The following is a 19285-nucleotide window of genomic DNA, read 5'->3' on the forward strand; positions in this document are numbered from 1 at the left end:
TGTCAAGGATTTACCAAGGAAACTGTAGAAACAACGCACCATATCATTGCAGGCTTTACACATTTAGCACTTACATACATTTAGCAAGACATGACTTGTCTTTGAATTAGACCACTACCAAAGACAAAAATGTGGCTCCAAATTAGCCAGATATCACAATGATCCATTAAAATTTAAGAACATTTTAATAATTGTTCTCATATTAAATGTTCATATTCTCCAAACAACATGGAATAAAAAGTTTTCAAAATATAAAGACCTAGCAGAGGAGATCAAAGTCATGTAGCAAAAGAATTAAATGCATGTTATCTTTTTTTATCCTGTCTTCTAAAGAAGCAAAACCTAGGAGGTTTTCAGTGAATGTACATTTTGTACACACACACACACACACACACACAGCCATACCTAAACCCAACTATAAATACACATTAGTATAGAGAACTAACTATACCAATGAAATCTCAAGTGTAGTTAAAAAAAAAAAGATAAACAAAATCTTTCCTTCCTCATTCTCATTTTTCCTATGTATCTAATCAGTTGCCAAAGCTTATCATTTCTATCTTTACAACACCTCTTCACATATATCCTATCCTTTTCACTCATACGTCATCACCCTATTTCAGGTTTTAATCAGATCTTATCTGGATTATCACAATGGCTTCCTATTTGCATTTTGTCACAAATCTCGCCTCACTTGAGTACATCCTTTACAAGACTTACAAAGTAATTTTCCTAAAATGTACGTCTAACCCTGTCAGCCCCTCTACTCAATAAATTCTGAAGACTCCCTATTATCAATGAAGTCAATTATAAAATATGCTCATCTGACATATAAAACTCTTGATTTTTTGTCCTGTTCCTATGTCTAGTCTTCTTACAAAGTCTGTAAGAAGTGTGGAGATTGCTCCAGTCCACACTCATTACATTTAAGGCATATTAGGCTACTTGCTGTTTTACATATGTCACTCCATCTCCTTTCTCTAACCTTTTGTATTGTCTGTCCCATTTTAGGAATGTCCTCCTTCCTCATCTTTATTTCTTGGCTTGCCTCAAGATTAAATTTAAGCAGTATCTCTTATAGGAATTCTTTCCCATCCAAGGAAATCTTGTTTTTGATTTATACATGTTTTATATAGATCTAAATATATACATGGTTTCCCATATTAAATTTAAGCTCCTTGAACTGATCAATACAAAAAGCATTTTTTAAAAATTAAGGCTACTTTATGTATCAGCTACAGGCATTTTTTAAAAATTATAATTTTTTCTGGGCAGCTATGTGGCAGAGTAGATAGAGTTTCAGATCTGGAGTCAGACTCATTTTCTCAAGTTCTAATTTGGCTTTGAACCCCTTACTAGTTGTGTGATCCTGGACAAGTTATTTAAACCTGTTTGTCTTAGTTTCCTTGTCAGGGTGAAGAAGGAAATGTCAAACTATTTCACTATCTCTGCCAAAAAAAACCCAAAGGGAGTCAGGAAGAGTCAGACATGACTAAACAGCATTTTCCTTTTTTATGTTCATGTTGGCAATTGGGAAGTGGTGCTGAAACATGGCTTTATTTGAGTTAATGTTCTTGCCACTTTTTGGAGTTCTTCTTCTCCCAACAAGAAAGCATGTTACTTGAATAATTTCTACAGAGTAAAGATAACTGATATAAAGCAAGCAAAAAAGCAATATTCCAAGAGCTTATTTCATGCAAGGTACTGGACCTGGAATACTCACAAAGGATGACCAACCACCATCATCTTCTTGGCAATCTGGAGAAACAATGAATATAAATCATTGGCATCAATGAAAGGAACGCCATTCTTCCAATCCTATCCTCACCCCATTCCCATCTCTTTCAATTCTGTCCCTTTCTTCCTAATTACACTTGGAAATTGTTCATAGGTATCTCTAGATTATTTCATTGGGTTATTCAGGGCATATCCTTACTTCAAGACAATACAAGAGGAACTGAAATTTATTAAAGAGAAGAAATTTCTGGAAATTTGGAATTCCTAAGGCTTTGGGGATAGAAGGGTGATAAGGACTTTTGTGGTTTTGTGGAAAGAATACTGGATTTGGAACCAAAGAATCAAAGGTATGAATCCTAATTCTGGAATCTTATATTAGAACCTTGGGCAAATCAACTGAGCTTCAGTTTTCTTTATTATCAAATGAGAGGGTTGGGCTAGATGACTGTTGAGGTCCTTTCTAATGTAGTTCTAAGAATTAGGAGGAAATTGAAATAGATACTCCATTGGTTATCTCCAATTTATCTTGTTTAGGTCTTATTGGTAATAAAATTCTTGTTTTCTCTACCATTACACTGTGAGTTTCTTGAGAGGAAGGACTCTATCTTTTAATTCTTTGAATGCTTAGTGCTTATCACTAACTAGCACATAGTAGGTATTTAACAAATACTTGGTGACTTATTGACTAGATATAATTATTTTAGGGATTGTTTTCAAAAAGTAAAAGTCACTTTTTTAAGGTTTTAAACCTAAAATACATTGTATGTAACTTGATTTGCTCATAAAACTATCATTTTCAGTATATGTAAAAATGTGAAGGAACTGAAGAAAAGAATGCAAAAATATTTTAGGAAATTGCTTTCTACCTATTTATCTACTATTTGTGAAAAAAATGGAAATCTCTGAAACTAATATTTTTCTCAAAATATTTTCTTTGTACTATGCCTAAAAGGCTATAAAATTATGTATACTAGTGGATCTAACAATACCACTACTAAGCATGTATTCCAAAAGAGATTTTTTAAAAAGGAAAAGCACCTATATGTATGAAATTTTTGTAGTAGTTCTTTTCTCAGGCAAAGATTTGGAAATTGAGGGAATAACCATCAATTGGGGAATGGCTGAATAAATTGTGATATGTGTGAATCACATGGAATACTATTGTTCTGTAAGATATGATGAGCAGGATGCTCTCAGAAAAACCTGAAAAGTTCTCCATAAGCTTATGCAAAATGACATGTACTGTGTACGAAGTAATGGCAGTATTGTAAGATGATTACCTGTGAATAAATTCACTATTTTCAGCAATGCAATGATCCAATACTACTCTGAAAGACTTATGAAAACTGTTATGCATACCCAGAGAAAAAACTGATTATGTCTGAATACAGATTGAAGCATACTTTCAAAAATTTTATTTTCTTAAGAGATTTTCTTTGGGGGGAAAGAGTGGAGAACTTTGTTTTCTTTCACAACATAACTTTTGTGGAAATGTTTTGCATAACTGAACATATGCCTTTTCCATGGGGGAAAAGGGAGAGAGGAAGTGAGAGAATCTGGAACTTGAAGTTTTAAAAAAAATTTTAAAAACAAATGCAAAATATTTTCCTGTGCCTTCAGATCCTTAGTATTGTGATATTTAAAAAGTCTGGGACACAGAGTTTATGTATAATTGATCATTTTATTAATAATGGTAGTGTTTTATTAATAAAAAGGTGAGTGACATTCTCAAATGCCAAAGACCAATCATAGCACTGGGTTCACATTTATATCCCTTTAGAAGAGAGAGTATTGCAGAGGATAGCCATCACATCTAATTGGTTAATAATTAATTAGAAAAATTATTATTATAATGAAAAGTAAGCTCATTTTAATGAAGTATTTAACTTGAATCACCCAAGTTTTGGTCAAAGAGACTTATCAGCATACATATCAAAGAGAGAATCTACTTCTACCTAAGACCTGTCTGACCAAATACAATAAATAGGAATTCACCAATTCGAGAGGCTGAGAAGCTTGGTTGGTTACATTTTCCCCAAAATTTCCTGAAATGGTTGATGCTGGATAAAGAAGTGTCTTGTATATTCATATGAGAGTAGATTGCTTTTGCGCATGGACCACATGTTTTTCTTCTCTATATTTCCAACCCATGCTTACTCAGATTATTACTGAACCTCTTGTTGATGGAAAATAATTAAATAGAGCTGGTAAAAGAGATCACTAGAGGTAAAAGAGAAGGCCAGAAGTATAGTGGAGACTAGTTAAACCTAGAAGTGTGTAGTCAAGGACTGATTGTCAAACACAAGCAGCTATTGCTAAAGATGAGGGAGGAAGTAGGAAACAGGCTGTTAGAAAGAATTCATATTAGGAAACTTCACTTAGAGATAGTAGGATGATTTTGTTTTACTCCAAATAAGGAAACAGTACACAGAAATTTACCCAAGGTCACACAGCTATGTTTATAGAGTAGCAAGTAAAATCTAGAATTCCTAACTTGTCAATGTTCTTTCCATTAAGTTCAAAGGGTAGCAGGAGTTATTTGAGTGCTGAAACTAGATAGAACAAAGGCCTAATTCAGCATTTTTCAGGAGTACTTCAAAATTTTTCTTCCTGAAATTCTGGATACTGCTTCTTAAGATTTTTGTTTCTTCTTCATCATCATCATTTTAGAACTAAAAGGAATCTCATCAATTTTAGGATGTGGAAATTAAATCCTAGAAAATTAAGTAATTTTCCTGATTCCCTTAGTGAATAGGGAGAGTAGTATCCCAACCTGACACAAACCACTCCTAATTTCTAGTGGGGTAAGGGAAGGCCACTTGGAAGGTAAATTAAAATTTCACTCTGACTCCTCATAGCTCATGCTATGTCCAAGATAAATTCAGAAAAATCATCTGAGAATATGGAATAAAAGAAAGATGACACTGGATTCTGGTTTTTCAGTTACTATGTAATTTATTGCTTTGTCTCTTGTGGGGAATTATAACTTCAGAAAAGAAAACATGGGAGCAGGAATTCAAAAGGATTTTTTCACCAAATTCTGCACAAATTCTTACTTAGGAAAGCAATTAGATAATTAAACCACTAAGGCTATTTATGTGATGCCCATATAAACAACTTGAAACCATAATAATTCAAATATTAATTGCCAGTTAAATCAAATCATTACCCAAATTATAAGATATTACCTTCAGGAAATATTTGTGGATGGGTCCTGAAATGACAAATGACATGGACATTAACATTCCTAAATTTATGAAAAGAAAAATCACTGTCAAATCCAATTAAGCAGGAATTAAGAGTCTCCTGAAAGTTTAGGATCTATCTTATGGCCAACACATTCAAAAATGCCAGTCTCGTGGTAAAGTAAGCCACAGATTGAGGTAATCATAGAAATCCCATAAATAACAAGGTAAGAAAGGCAGTTCTTTCTCAATTTAAATTATTTGGATCTCTAAATTGTTAAACTGAAAACATTACTACTAAAAATATTTTACATAATATGGTTACCTCAAACAAAGAAAGGATTATTAGTGAGAAAAAGATACATAAACCAAAATCACTAATCAAATTAATGCAAAAATATTTTTAAAATATTATAAAAAAATGATAAAAAAAGGTTACAGAAGCCTATCAAAAATGTTCATTAACAAGTTATAGTTAGATGATAAATGCAAGCAAAAATGTTATTTTTCTCATCATGATAATAAAGGGTCTATCTAAAGCCAAGAGTTAGTATTTATTACAGAGAAATACAAGAAATTTTCCTGTAAAGATAAAGCATATAGCAAAATGTCAATTAACTAATTATTATTTTATACACTATCAAAAATACTATCAATATGAATAAATGAAAAATTAAAAGAATCATCATTGACAAAGAACAGCATGTATTTGCATTAGAAAATCCAGGAGACTCAATCAACTACAGCAACAACCACAAAACAAATTAACAAATATCTTATAGTAGTAATATGTTAACTAAATCCTTGAAAATATTTAGTATATAATATTAGTATTTTTGCCAGAAAAATCCCCAAAGAGTTGGACAGGACTGAAACAACTGAACAACAGCAACAACATGGCTATATGTACAATCAATTACTATTGCTCTTTTATGTTGTCTTGCTTGTCTGTTTTGGAGGGTGTTTCTGATTCATATGTGTATGTATACATTTGCTTCGTTAGTTATCAATTTAAGAAATGAAAAAAATTATTGTTCTATAACTCACTTTCTTGCAAATAAACTTCTTCTTTCTTCATTCTTGTTGATTTCTTGACTTAACTTGCTTAAAATTCTGTGAAAAAAAAGATAAACACATCAAGACTACAAATTCAAGGTTTATAAGACATCCCATTAGTCAGTCTCTGTTAGTAGCTTCAGGATAGTCTATACAGTATAAAGTAAATATTGTCAAGTAGATTGAGTTCAGTCATTATCTGACATTTAAAACACTCATAATTTAATCCTATTTCATGTATCCAGACATAGAGAATAAGAGCACTAAAAAGAACACTTAAAAGGTCATCAACTCCAGCCCACTTATTCTGTAAAAACTGAGGTTCAAGAAAATAAAATGATTTTCTCCAGAATATGTGACATAATAGCAACAAAGCCAAGATAGAATTCCAGCCATATGACTGCTAGGTGAGTGCTTTCTCTACTATCTTATAAGTTTCCTGTTCTCTACCAGGAACAATCTATTCTTATCAAGCTTATTTCTTACTTTTGCTCCCCAAAATGCCATATTAATTCCTACCATAATAGGAGTCTTGTACCTCTAATGGCATCTTCCCATCTGGAGATGCAAGGGAGCCAAATTTCTGTTTCTTGGAGAATCATAATGTTGTGCCTTAGAGCCTTTATAGACATTTTATAATTGGTTCTAAACAACTACCAGCATGGTGAAAAAGTGGCTTTCTTTGGCTGCAGAGGCATTGAAAAATGATTATCAACTTCAACCACTTCCTTTTAACCTCAGTGCTCTTAATGACTACTTAACTTTACCACCATGAATAGTGAAGGGTGAGAAAGTAAACCCTGGTGAAGGGAGTCCTTTTACCATGTAAGTTTGAAAGGTCCAGAGGGCACTTCATCAAACTGTTTTCCAGAGTTTGAATTAATGGCAAGCAAAGCATTAATGGCCTCAGGTATTTAGGGGTGGAATGCTGTTCTTCAGTCTCTTGGCATTGCAACCAATGAGGATCAAGAAGTAACCTTTAGGACTCCATCTCAGAGGTAGATGGGACAAGATCTCATTCAGCATCAAAATGCTGATCACTCAGCATCAAAGTCACTTTTGTTATGAATTAGTTAGGACCTATGCTATCCAGGAACTGAACTATATGGAGCCTACTCTTTCTAGATACCAAGGTACTATAGAAGAGAGTATACTCACATAGCTTTTGCGGATAATATTTACTTTTTTTTATTTTTTTGTTATATTTTTTCAGTAAATGTTCCTTTGCAAAACCTAATTGATTTTAAGTGGTTAAATGTAAATGAGTGTATCAGTCATTAGTCCCTAATATTGGGAGAATATTGCTGATTGGGACGCTAGTCAATAACAGTACAGTAACTCAACCACTCCTGACCACAGTAACAGCAAGATTATGTGGTGATCAACTATGATAGATTTAGCTCTTCTCACCAAAGTGATGATCCAAGAAAATACCAATAGATTTGGAATGGAATGTCATCTGCATCCAGAGAGAGAACTATGGAGACTGAATGAGAATTGAAACATAGTAATTTTTTTTGTTTATTTTTCTGTTTACTTTTTCTTTCACATGTCTTTTGACCTTTTTGTATGATTTTTTTTTTGCACAACATGACAAATATGGAAATACGTGCCTTTTTATTTAAAGAAATCTAGTAAAGCAAAACAAAAAAGATTTTTGAGCTCCAGTTTTCCCCTCTCCCTTCCATCCTTCCTCCCCAAGGCAGCAAGCAACATGTTATACATTATATATGTAGAATAGTATTAAACATATTTCCGTATTAGTCATGTTGTAAAAGAAGACTGAAGCCAAAAGGGAAACATTACGAGAAAGAAAGAAATAAAAAACAACAAAAAAGTGAAAAGAATGTTTCAATTTGCATTCATATTCCATAGTCCTTTTTCTAGATATAGTCACATTTTCTTTAACCAATCCTTTGGAATATTTCATTGCTGAAAAGAACTAAGTCTATCACAATTGATCATTGTTACTGTCCTGTCCTGATTCTACTCATTTCACTTTGCATAAGTCCATGTAAGTCTTTTCAGGTTTTTCTGAAATAAGCCTGCTAATAAATTTTTTATAGCAAATAGTATTCCAATTATTCATATACCATGGTTTAACCATTCCTCAATTGATGGACATCCCTTCAATTTCCAATTCTTTGCCACCACAAAAAAAAAGAGCTGCTATAAATATTTTTGTACATGTGGATCCTTTTCTCTTTTTTATGATCTCTTTGGAATACAAACCAAGTACTATGCATATCAAAAAACATGTAAAATTTTATAGCTATTTAGCAAAATTCCAAATCGCTCTTCAGAATAGTTAAATCAGTTCACAACTCCACTAACAAGGAATTAGTGTTTCAATTTTCCCACATCTCCAAATCTCCAATATTTATCATTTTCCTTTCCTGTCATATTAGCTAATCTGATAGATATGATAGATACCACATAAATATGGTATGTTGGGGTTGCTTTAATTTGCATTTCTCTAATTAATAATGATTTAGAATATTTTTCATATGACTACAATTTCTTTTTTATTTTAATCTCTTCATCTGAAAATTGTTGATATCCTCTGACCATTTGAAAATTAGGCAATGTCTTCTATTCTTATAAATTTAAATCATTTTCCTATATATTCCCTATATATTTTAGAAATGAGGCCTTCATCAGAAACATTGGCTTAAAATTGTTTCCCAGATTTCTGCTTTCCTTCTGATCTTGATTGCATTGGCTTTGTCTGTGTGAATTCTTTTTAATTTAGTGTAATTAATTTGCATTTCATTATAATCTCTATCTTTTGTTCGGTCTTCCTTTCTTCATAGATGTGACAAATTCTTCCTTGCTCTCCTAATTTGCTTATAATATTACTCTTTATGTTTAAATCATTTACCCATTTTGTCCTTCTCTTGGTATAGGGTGAGAGATGTTGGTCTATGCCTACTTTCTGCCCTACTATTTTTCAATTTTCCTAGCAGTTTTTGTCAAATAGTTCTTATCCTAGAAGTGGGCATCATTGTTTCACCCTTGATCTTACTAGGAATGCTTCTAGCTTGCATATAATTGCATATAATGCTTGCTGATGATTTTACATAGATATTTTTCTCATTTTAAGAAAAACTCCATTTATTCCTATGCCCTCTAGTATTTTTAAAAGGAATGGATGCTGTATTTGGTGAAATACTTTTTCTGCATCTATTGAGATAATCACATAATTTCTGTTAGTTTTGTTTTTGATAGTCAATTATGCTGATAGTTTTTCTAATAGTGAACTAACCCTGCATTTCTTGTATAGTTCTCATTTATATATTTCTTTATTTGAAGAGCGAGTTTGGCTACTCACTTTATTTGAAGTGAGTTCTCCAGTTCTACAGACCTGCTGGTGGGGAAGAGCTCTCAAGAAACATAGGCTAAAAAATGCTCCCATATAAGGCAGCTCCTACATTTAAGGAGCTTATATTCTAATAAAGGAAGACAGTATTTAAAAAGCAGTTAGATGTGTGTGTGTGTATGTGTGTGTGTGTGTGTGTGTGTGTGTGTTGAATAGAAGGGATGCTTATTCATGTATCAGCATGATTCAGATTTAGCTGCAAAACAGTGCAATAATCTGAGGAAGTTAAAGTAAAATCTCATTGTCAGAGCCCTGAGTCCCAGGAACATTATCCAAGTTCTTTTACTAGAGCTCTCTCTGTGCCAAAAGCAAAATAGTTAATGTATTTTTGTTTTGCCTCAATGACAATGTAATACTTAAAAAAAAAAATAAAGGAAGTCATAAGGGGAACTGTTATTCTGACCTGTTTCTGATCAACAAGAGGGAACTAGTCAACAATATTTTTTAAATGATAGAAAAAAGGGTTTGGAGGAAGATTCTATCTTAATTATTTCTATTGTGATTAATAATGCAAAAGGGAAGGTAATATCAGGGATTCCTTTTGTTTGGGGAGAGAAGATTTCACAGAGAAAGACTAAATAAGGCTTTAGGCTCTTAATCTAAAATCCCATAGACAACACGGATACAAGAAACATGGAGAACCACTCAAAAACTGAATTTGGAAAATTCTTTTTAAAAATCTCAATAAAGAAGGAAATAGGTTGTTATTGAAAGGGACCAAAGTGGCTGTAACAGGAGTTCATTCTCATATTTTGATTTTTAAAAGTACACATAGAAAGGATGGAAACAAGGATAGATAACAGAGGATGGATACAAAAACTTTTTTATGATCTTGTAAGAATAGTGTCAGGAATACTAATGCTCATAGTAAGCTGCACTGGAAGTGTTAGGAACAAAAACCATTTCGTTTTGCTTTTTCAGTTAGATTGTAGAAAAGAAGAGGATCAAAAGAGGAATATCTCTCCAAGAAGATAAGACCATGATAATGGATAGCAGAAAGAAGAGAGAATTAATTTTTATTTTCTATGCTAAATTAATTCATGGAAATTTCAATGAGTCTTGGACTAGAAAGGATAAAAGAAAATGATAGAACAAAAATTATTAATAGACAACTGAGAAGATAGCATAAAAGCATTTAGCAATAAACAAATTAAATTTTAAGATATTTAGCAAACTTACAGATTTGATTATGAAATTGCTATCAGTAATCTTTGAAAGAAATGAGAGGAGGCACTGGGAAATTGGAGAAAAGCAAATGTCTTAGTTTTCAATAAAGGGAGCAGACCAACCTTCCAATTGTAGGCCTTGGAGTCCTCATAAAATTCCAAAATGTATTACTAAATAGTTGATGGACTCTTAGTAATGGAAGCAATAATCATTCAGGACCGGGATATTTTCAGTAAGAACAGACCATGACAGATTAATCTTTTTTTTTTATGATGTTACTAGATTGGTAAAATATTTCTCAGTCCAGTTTTCAACATTCTTAATATGTGCTGGGACACTTCAGCAAAGCATTTCACAAATTCTTTGAAGCTATCCTTGTCAATAAGATTGAGATATATGGGCTAGGTAATAATAGAGTTAGATATATTTGCAACTACTTAAGAGAATGGAAGCTCAAAGTAGTTCTCAATTGTTCAGTCAACTTGGAGGGTGATATCTGGTAATTTGACCTGGCTGCATCTTGACTGTTTAATGTTTTAATTAATGACAGGTGAATTTATAGATGCCATTTTAGTCAAATTTGTAGCTTATATAAAGTTAAGATGTCTAACATAGCTGTCTATGTCTATGAAACATAGAACCAGGATCCAAAAAAGATATCAACAAGAACAAAAAAATGGTGTGAACTTTATAATGGAAATACATATAAAGTTTTACTTAAGTTAAAAAAAACTTCATAAATACAATATGGGGGTAGCTAGGTGGCACAGTAACTGGTATACTGACCTCAGAGTGAGGAAGATGTGAATTCAAATCCAAGCTCAGACACTTGACACTTACTAACTGTGTGACCCTAGGTAGATAAGTTAGCCCTGATTGACTCATCAAAAATATGATAAAGTTAAAATTACAGGATAAGTTGGTATTAATTTTCAGATGAAGAAATTAAAACTATTTCTAGTCACGTGAAAAGGTACTACAAATCACTGTTGATCAGAGAAACGCAAATTAAGACAACACTGAGATACCACTACACACCTCTTAAATTGGTTAAGATGCCAGGAAAAGATAATGTGGAGGGGATGCGGGAAAACTGGGACACTGATGCATTGTTAGTGGAACTGTGAATGGATCCAACCATTCTGGAGAGCAATTTGGAACTATGGTCAAAAAGTAATCAAACTGTGCATACCCTTTGACCCAGCAGTGTTTCTACTGGGCTTATATCCCAAAGAGATCTTAAAGGAGGGAAAGGGACCCATTTGTACAAAAATGTTTGTGGCAGCCTTTTTGTAGTGGCAAGAAACTGGAAACTGAGTGGATGCCCACTCTTAATCTAAAATCCCATAGACAACATGGATACAAGAAACGGCTGAATAAGTTATGCTATATGAATATTATGAAATATTATTGTTCTGTAAGAAATGACCAGAAGGATGATTTCAAAGAGGCCTGGAGAGACTTACATGAACTGATACTGAGTGAAATGAGCAGAACCAGGAGATCATTGTATATGGCAACAACAAGATTATATGATGATCAATTCTGATGGATGTGGCTCTCTTCAACAATGAGATGATTCAAAGCAGTTCCAATTCTTCAGTGATGAAGAGAGCCATCTACACCCAGAGAGAGGACCATAGGAATTGAGTGTGGATTATAACATGGCATTTTCACACTTTCTGTTGATGTTTACTTGCACTTTATTTTCCTTCTCAGGTTTTTTTTTTCTCTAGATCGATTTTTCTTGTGCAGCAAGATAACTGTATAAATATGTATACATATATTGGATTTAACATATATTTTAACATATTTAACATGTATTGGACTACCTGACAATTAGGGGATGGGGTTGAGGGAAGGAGGGGAAAATTTGGAACACAAGGTTTTGCAAAGGTCAATGCTGAAAAATTACCCATGCATATGTTTTTTTTTCATGTCTTTATCACTTTATTGATTCAACTTATTTTTTTTTATTTTAATATCTTTGTATTGATAGGACGCATGCCAGGGTAATTTTTTACAGCATTATCCCTTGCATTCATTTCTGTTCTGATTTTTTCCCCTCCCTCCCTCCACCCCTTCCCCCAGACGGCAAGCAGTCTTTTACATGTTGAATAGGTTACAGTATATCCTGGATACAATATATGTGTGCAGAACTGAACAGTTTTCTTGTTGCACAGGGAGAATTGAATTCAGAAGGTATAAATAACCCGGGAAGAAAAAGAAAAATGCAAGCAGTTTATATTCATTTCCCAGTGTTCTTTCTCTGGGTGTAGCTGCTTCTGTCCATCTTTGATCAATTAAGGCTCTCTTTATCGAAGAGATCCACTTCCATCAGAATACATCCTCAAACAGTATCATTGTTGAGGTATATAATGATCTCCTGGTCCTGATGCATATGTTTTGTAAAAAAAAAAAATAAGGTGGTATTCCCAATAGCAATTTGTCTGAAAGAAAGATCTATGGATTTTAGCAGACTGTAAGCTTAACATGAGTCAGCAAACAATAAGCTGGATAGTCAAAAAAAAAAAAAAGAGGAAACTGTGGTTTTAGGCTATGTACAATATCCAATAATATTAATACAGAGTCTTCAATGATAAGACTATGCGTGACCTAATGCATTCAGTTCTGAGAGCCCCATTTTAAGAAGTACATTGGCAATCTGCAGAGCTTATAGAAGAGGGAGGCCAGAAAAAGATCTATAAATTCTGATATAAGGCAATCTGTTGAAAGATCGTGTAGAAGGGGAAAATTGGGGGAAGGGATGACTGGGGAAAGAGAAAGTTTGATAGCTACTTGTCTTTAAGTATTTTAATGGCTGTGTATATAAAAGAAATTGGTAACCTCCTACTTGCCTCCAGAGGGCAAAGATAGGAGAAATGAGTCAGGATTGACATGAAGCATATTTCAGTTCCACTAAAGTAAAAATTCTTAAAAACAAGATTGTTCCCATGTGAAATAGCCTCTATCGGTAGACAGTGGTTTCCCCATCCACTGAAATTCTTCATCAGGAGGTTGGATGACTATCAGGAATCTGATATTGTCCATCCCTATTTAAGTAAATGTTGGACTAAATGATCCTTTCTCTTCCTGTTAGATCCCTTCCAATGAGGAATCATTATTATAACAATTCATTCATAGAGTATCCTGTTAGGTGGTGCAAGAATGTTCTTTTTTTTTGTTTGTTTATTGATTTATTCATTCATTCCTTGATTTATTTACCCATTTATTTCATGTCAGGAAACTGAAGATCAGGGAGGTGACTAGCCCAGAGTCACAAAATTAATAAATGTGGAAGCTGAGTTAACTTAGGTCTTCTTACCTCAAGCTCAATGATTTGTTTACTATACCTTCTTCTCTCTCTAGAGAACTCTGGATTCCTACTGGGTCTAAAGTCCAGAGGGGAATCCCTAACTAATCCTTTCATAGAGAGAGGAGAGGGGGTAGTAGAGCTAGAATTCCTGGCAACCTCTGACATGTAAGTGAACCCCAGATTTATCTTTATCAAGCCAACTTGTATTTATGATTGGTATATTCAGAATTTTCAGGTACCTGCTCAATATCAATTAGTGCATTTATAAAGTGCTCCAGCCTTTCTTTGGCTATCATAGCATAAAAGCTTTACAAAGCCACAAATCTTTCCCCTTTCTAATGCAATTTATATACAACTAACTTTTCATGCACTCTAAGATCTAAGTAGTTAGGCAGCTAAGATGGTACAGTGGATAGAGCATTGGGCTTGGAATCAAGAAGAGTCATCTTTCAAGAGTTCAAAACTAGCCTCAAACACTAGTTGCATGATCCTGGGCAAGTCATTTAGCCCTTGCTAGTCTCAGTTCCTTATCTGTAAAATGAGCTGAAGAAGAAAATGGCAACTCACTCCAGTATCTTTATCTTTGCTAAACAACAGCAACCAAAAAAATGGGGTCACCAAGAGTCAGACATGACTAAACAAAAGTGACAAAGTTTAACCTGACAGATCCTCTTTTTTATATATTTTTTTTATTTTTAAGTTTAAACATAAAGAAAAATTTCATATACAAATAAAAACATTCCCCCCATAGGACTCCAAAGGAAACTTTAAATTTTTGTATTACTTGTTTTAAACATATAATTATACTTTTATTTTAAAGCCATTCAGCTTGTCATATTATTAGCTAAATAGTTGAACTTTCCTTATATAAATTTAAAATATTAAAATAGTTTTTTAAACATCATCACCATCATTATAATATATTTTAAATTAACTCTACCTTCCATTTACTTACCTTTCTTCTTCCCAATTAAAAACACAAAAGGGCGGGGTAAGGGAGTTTAACACAATCAAAATTAATCCCCACAGTAGCCATATCTAAAAATGTATGTTCCCTTTTCCTCTTCTTGCTGTTTCTCAAGCATAGCAATCTTTCCTATCTCTGGCCCATGCACTGGCTATTCCTCATTCTCTCCTCATGCCCACCTCTTAGAATCCTTTTATTTGTTGTTGTTGTGGTAGCCTATTTTAAAAATCTTGTTTAGTTCAACTAAAAATATTAAGAAATAAATATTTCTCTAGCCTAAAGCTTATATCAGACCTCTCTTCTCTGTTAGACCTCATTAACCCCCTTCTCTCTTATAGAAAATAGAAAATATATTAAAGATGGTAACAAAACTTAGAATACCTCTTCTGTTGTTAAGATCATCAATTTCCCAAATCCTTGAAGGGAGTAATATTGTCTTGGTAAATGTTTAACAACTGACTTCCCAGTAAGAAGGGGAAAAAAGTAACATTATTATTTTTTTTTTACCATTTTCTCCATCATTTTTTTAGACTAGACAATCTTGTCTCAACCAGATGCTTTATATGTAGACAATTAACAAAACAATAAATCCAACCCTGATTTGTAGTTTGTTAATTACTAAAAAAATTAATAATCAGCTCTGTAAAGAATCAGCTCCAACTCAACCCTTGAAGAGACACCTAAACTTTCAGCTGACTTTATTTATTCGGAAGGGATAGAGGTATTAGGGAGAGATCAAAGATTCCTTTGCTCTTTCTAGATTTCTTCCTACAGCTCCTGAGGGGAATGGTCAAAGAGGGTTTCCTGGAGAATTTAAGAGATTATTGTTGTATTAGATGGAGGGTTTTTTTTTTAAATCATATTGTGACATTTTCTTTGTTTGAGATTTCCATAAGTGTTACTCTAAATTTATGTTATAATGATGTATAATTTCATGAGGAGATTCTGACAATTTGGACTTTTTTTTCAAAGAAGAACAAAGCCTGGATTCAGAATAATGTTGAGTTAATAAAAATTATTTCTGGCTGCCTTTTGTTTGACACTATTAATGTTTTTCTTTAATAACTTTAAAGCTCAGTTTAGGCATGGAACATTTTTTGATCTTCCTCAGGACTAGTAACTTCTTCCTCTACAAAATTAACTTTATATATTATAATGTATAATAAATATATTATTTATATATGCTCATATATGTATGTGTTATCTCCCTTGATGGGCCAGCTAAGTGATGAAGTAGATAGAGCCCTGGGCCTAGAATCAGGAAGAAGTGAGTTCAAATACTTACTAATTGTGTGACCCTGGCTGACTCACTTAACCCTTTTTACTTCAGTTTTCTGGTCTATAAAATGATCTGGAAAAGGAAATGGCAAATCACTCGAGTATCTTTGCCAGGAAAAATAGCTAATGGGATCACAAAGAGTTAGACACGACTGCAAAGCAATGAAATTTTTTTTTAAAAATGTCCCTTGTTGGAATGAAAACCCTTAGAGGGCAGGCAAAATAATTTATTAAGTACTTATGAAGTGCTATATAATGCCCTGAGCTGAAAATGTCCTTGTCTTCATGGAGTTTACCTTCAAATGGCAGAACTGTTTCATTTTTCTTTCTCTCTTTTTTTTTGGATCCCCCAAACCTAGCACATTATATGATGTCATTATTTAATCATGTTCAGCTCCAATATGGTCCGTGGGTTTTTCTTGGCAAAGATAGTGAAGTAGTATGCTATTTCTTTCTCCAATAGATTAAGGCAAACACATTAAGTGACTTGCCCAGGGTCACACAGCTAGTAAATACCTGAGACTTGATTTAAACTCAGGTCTTCCTGAGTTCAGCCTAGAGCTCTAGTCATTGAGCCACATAGCTGCCTCCACCACAATGTGTAGTAAGTGGTTAATAAATACTTGAAAAATGATTCTGATATACCTTGAATATATGGGTTACTTAAAGCTCTATGAGGATGATGATACACTGTTAGGTACAAATGTGGAGGACTGTTTGCTATTGTCAGAACTACTCAAAAAAAATGTTACTAGATCATCACTGAAAGCCAGTCCTCCCATGGTTTCAGTCTCAAAGAAATAAGAAGAGGGACAAGTAAGCTTTTTGTCATTTTGTGAGAGCTTATGGACTTTCTCACCATATTCCTCAGGTTCTTCAATATTCATTTTGACAAATTCTCACATAACCTTACCACAGGACTCTACAACCAACAAATATTTTCTCCATTCCACTTTAGTCTTACACCCAACGTGGTTATCAGCTTGGACTTCCTAATTTAACACCAATACAGATCAAAATGCTTTTTCTTGGCAAAATTTCATGTTCTTGCATTAAAAATCTTGTTTTATATCCATGTATGCATATTTAGAACATATGTGTACATATTTGTAGTCATATGTATGCATGTCTATTTATATATACATATCTATATGGTGCCTGTATATGTGTATGTATGTGTGTGTGTGTGTATCACATCATGAAGCTGCCAGGGCTCATGTACTGAAGGAAGGAAGTACCAAACCACACAGCCACACTGGTGTTGCAACCAGGGGCTGACAAAAGAATTAGAATTAGGCCAGACAAATGCATTTGCACAAAGCCATGCCTGCCTAAAGTCTCCATCCATTCAAGAATACCCAAGGCATTTGGGAAAATGCCTGCCAAGCTGAGGTAGGGTCAGGAGACTTTTCCTTCCAGTCCTTTCTGAGGCTGGCTAGATAAATCTTTTTCCCTAAGAACTAGCAACAGCCTGTCTGATGTCCTCTTCCCTTGCCTTCAAGGGCAGTAAACAGCTGGAGGTGACTCATTTTCCATCCTCCCACACACACTCGAGACCCCAGAGGTTGAGACAGAGGAGAGGAGACAGATGAGTGATTGCAAGGCAAAAGCTCCCTTTCTCCTGAGTAAAAGAGATGGAGTGAGTAGGTTTATTTATTCATATGAAGCAGCTGAGGAGGATGAGAAAAAAAAAAACTCAGAACAAGGTCTATCTAGAGCTTTCCTAATTTCCTGGAAGACCAAGTAGGTCACTTGAATAAAAAGATCAGATGATTCTCATCCTAATCCCATTTAAAAAAAAAAAAAAAAAAAAAAAAAAACTAACACAAGGAACCTTAAACAAATCAGTGGGTTTCTTTTGTATTGTTTCCTCATCTTTAAAATGGAGATCACATTCTGAATCATCCTGCTCTTCAGTAAATTAGCTGTGTGACCTTGGGCAAGTCACTTAACCCTCTGAGCTTCACTCTCCCTATCTGTAAAATGGGAGCAATATCTACCCTTATTTACCTACCTCACAGGGTTGTTGTGGGGATCAGTTCAATATAATGGCTGTAAAACATTTTAGCTCCTTAGGGAACAGCTCAACATAAATACAAAATAATCTTTTAAAGTTGGTTTATTTGTATGGATTTCACAAAACCTACCCATATAGGCTATCATTAAGGTTCAAGTAACATAATATGCATGAAACTACTTTTTAAAAAGCCAATGGAGATGCCAAACCCATGAAAGATATTATAGTCATTGAAATCATGACTCCCCCCAAACAGTAATCAGTATCCCTTTTATTAGGTTTCTGTGTAGGAGTGAAGAAAAAGATGTTGGTGAGATTTTTTCCCTTATATTTTCTTGCAAAACAGTTTGATTTTGCCTATGTAAGATCAGGAATTGTGTTCCTCAGGATGATTTTAATAATAATTATTGTATGACTCAAACTTACTTAACACTTAAAGGTTTGTAAGTGTTTTACATATTACTTCATTTGATCTTCACAACATCCTGTGAAGTAGGTGTTGTTATTTCCATTTTGCAGATCAGGAAACTGAGGGTGAGAAAGCTTAGATGACTTCCTCAATCAGACAGCTAGTAAATGTCTGATGGCGGGCAAGTCCAGCATTATCCACTGAACCACCTTCATTCATCTATAAATGAGCACAAATGACAATTTTCCTGTGTGCCTTATGTCTTTGTGAATAGAGTACACTATCACAAAAGTCTGATAACCTCATTTAGCCTTAGGTTTCTCATTTGTAAAATGGCCATAAGGATAATATTAACTATGGAACTTAATTCATAGGATAGTCATTTGGTTCAAATGAGATAATCTAATAGAAAAAGCAAGCCTGGGCACCTAGGAGATTCTGGTGGATAGAGGACTAGGTCGGAAGTCAGGAAGACTCAACTTCCTAAGTTCAAATTCAATCTTAGACACTAGTTATATGATCCTGGACAAGTTACTTAATCCAGTTCACCTCAGTTTCCTTATCTGTTAAAGTGAACTGGAGAAGAAAATGACAAACCACTCCCTTATCTTTGCCAAAAAAATTCAAATGGAGTCATGAAGTCAAACGTTAAACATCTGAACAATAACAGTAAACACAAAGAGAAAATTTAGCCCAGGTCTTGTCTTGTGCTGAGAGCTATGGAAGATACAATTCAATAGAAGTATAACACACTTTTCACCTGGCCTCAAGGAG

General features: G+C 33.8%; 1 protein-coding gene across 1 annotated transcript in view; it reads right to left on the reverse strand.

Annotated features, from left to right (window-relative positions):
* The window catches only part of LCP2 (lymphocyte cytosolic protein 2), a 68860-nt gene that overhangs the window by 30819 nt on the left and 18756 nt on the right, over positions 1-19285 (reverse strand). The window contains exons 4-6 of the mRNA XM_051978888.1: positions 5970-6035; positions 4926-4951; positions 1724-1758 (exon numbers count right to left, since the gene is read on the reverse strand). Coding sequence (XP_051834848.1) covers positions 1724-1758; positions 4926-4951; positions 5970-6035 — 127 coding nt within the window. The remainder of the gene's footprint in view (positions 1-1723; positions 1759-4925; positions 4952-5969; positions 6036-19285) is intronic.

This window comes from Antechinus flavipes, chromosome 2 (assembly GCF_016432865.1).
Source record: "Antechinus flavipes isolate AdamAnt ecotype Samford, QLD, Australia chromosome 2, AdamAnt_v2, whole genome shotgun sequence".
Lineage (NCBI taxonomy): Eukaryota > Metazoa > Chordata > Mammalia > Dasyuromorphia > Dasyuridae > Antechinus > Antechinus flavipes.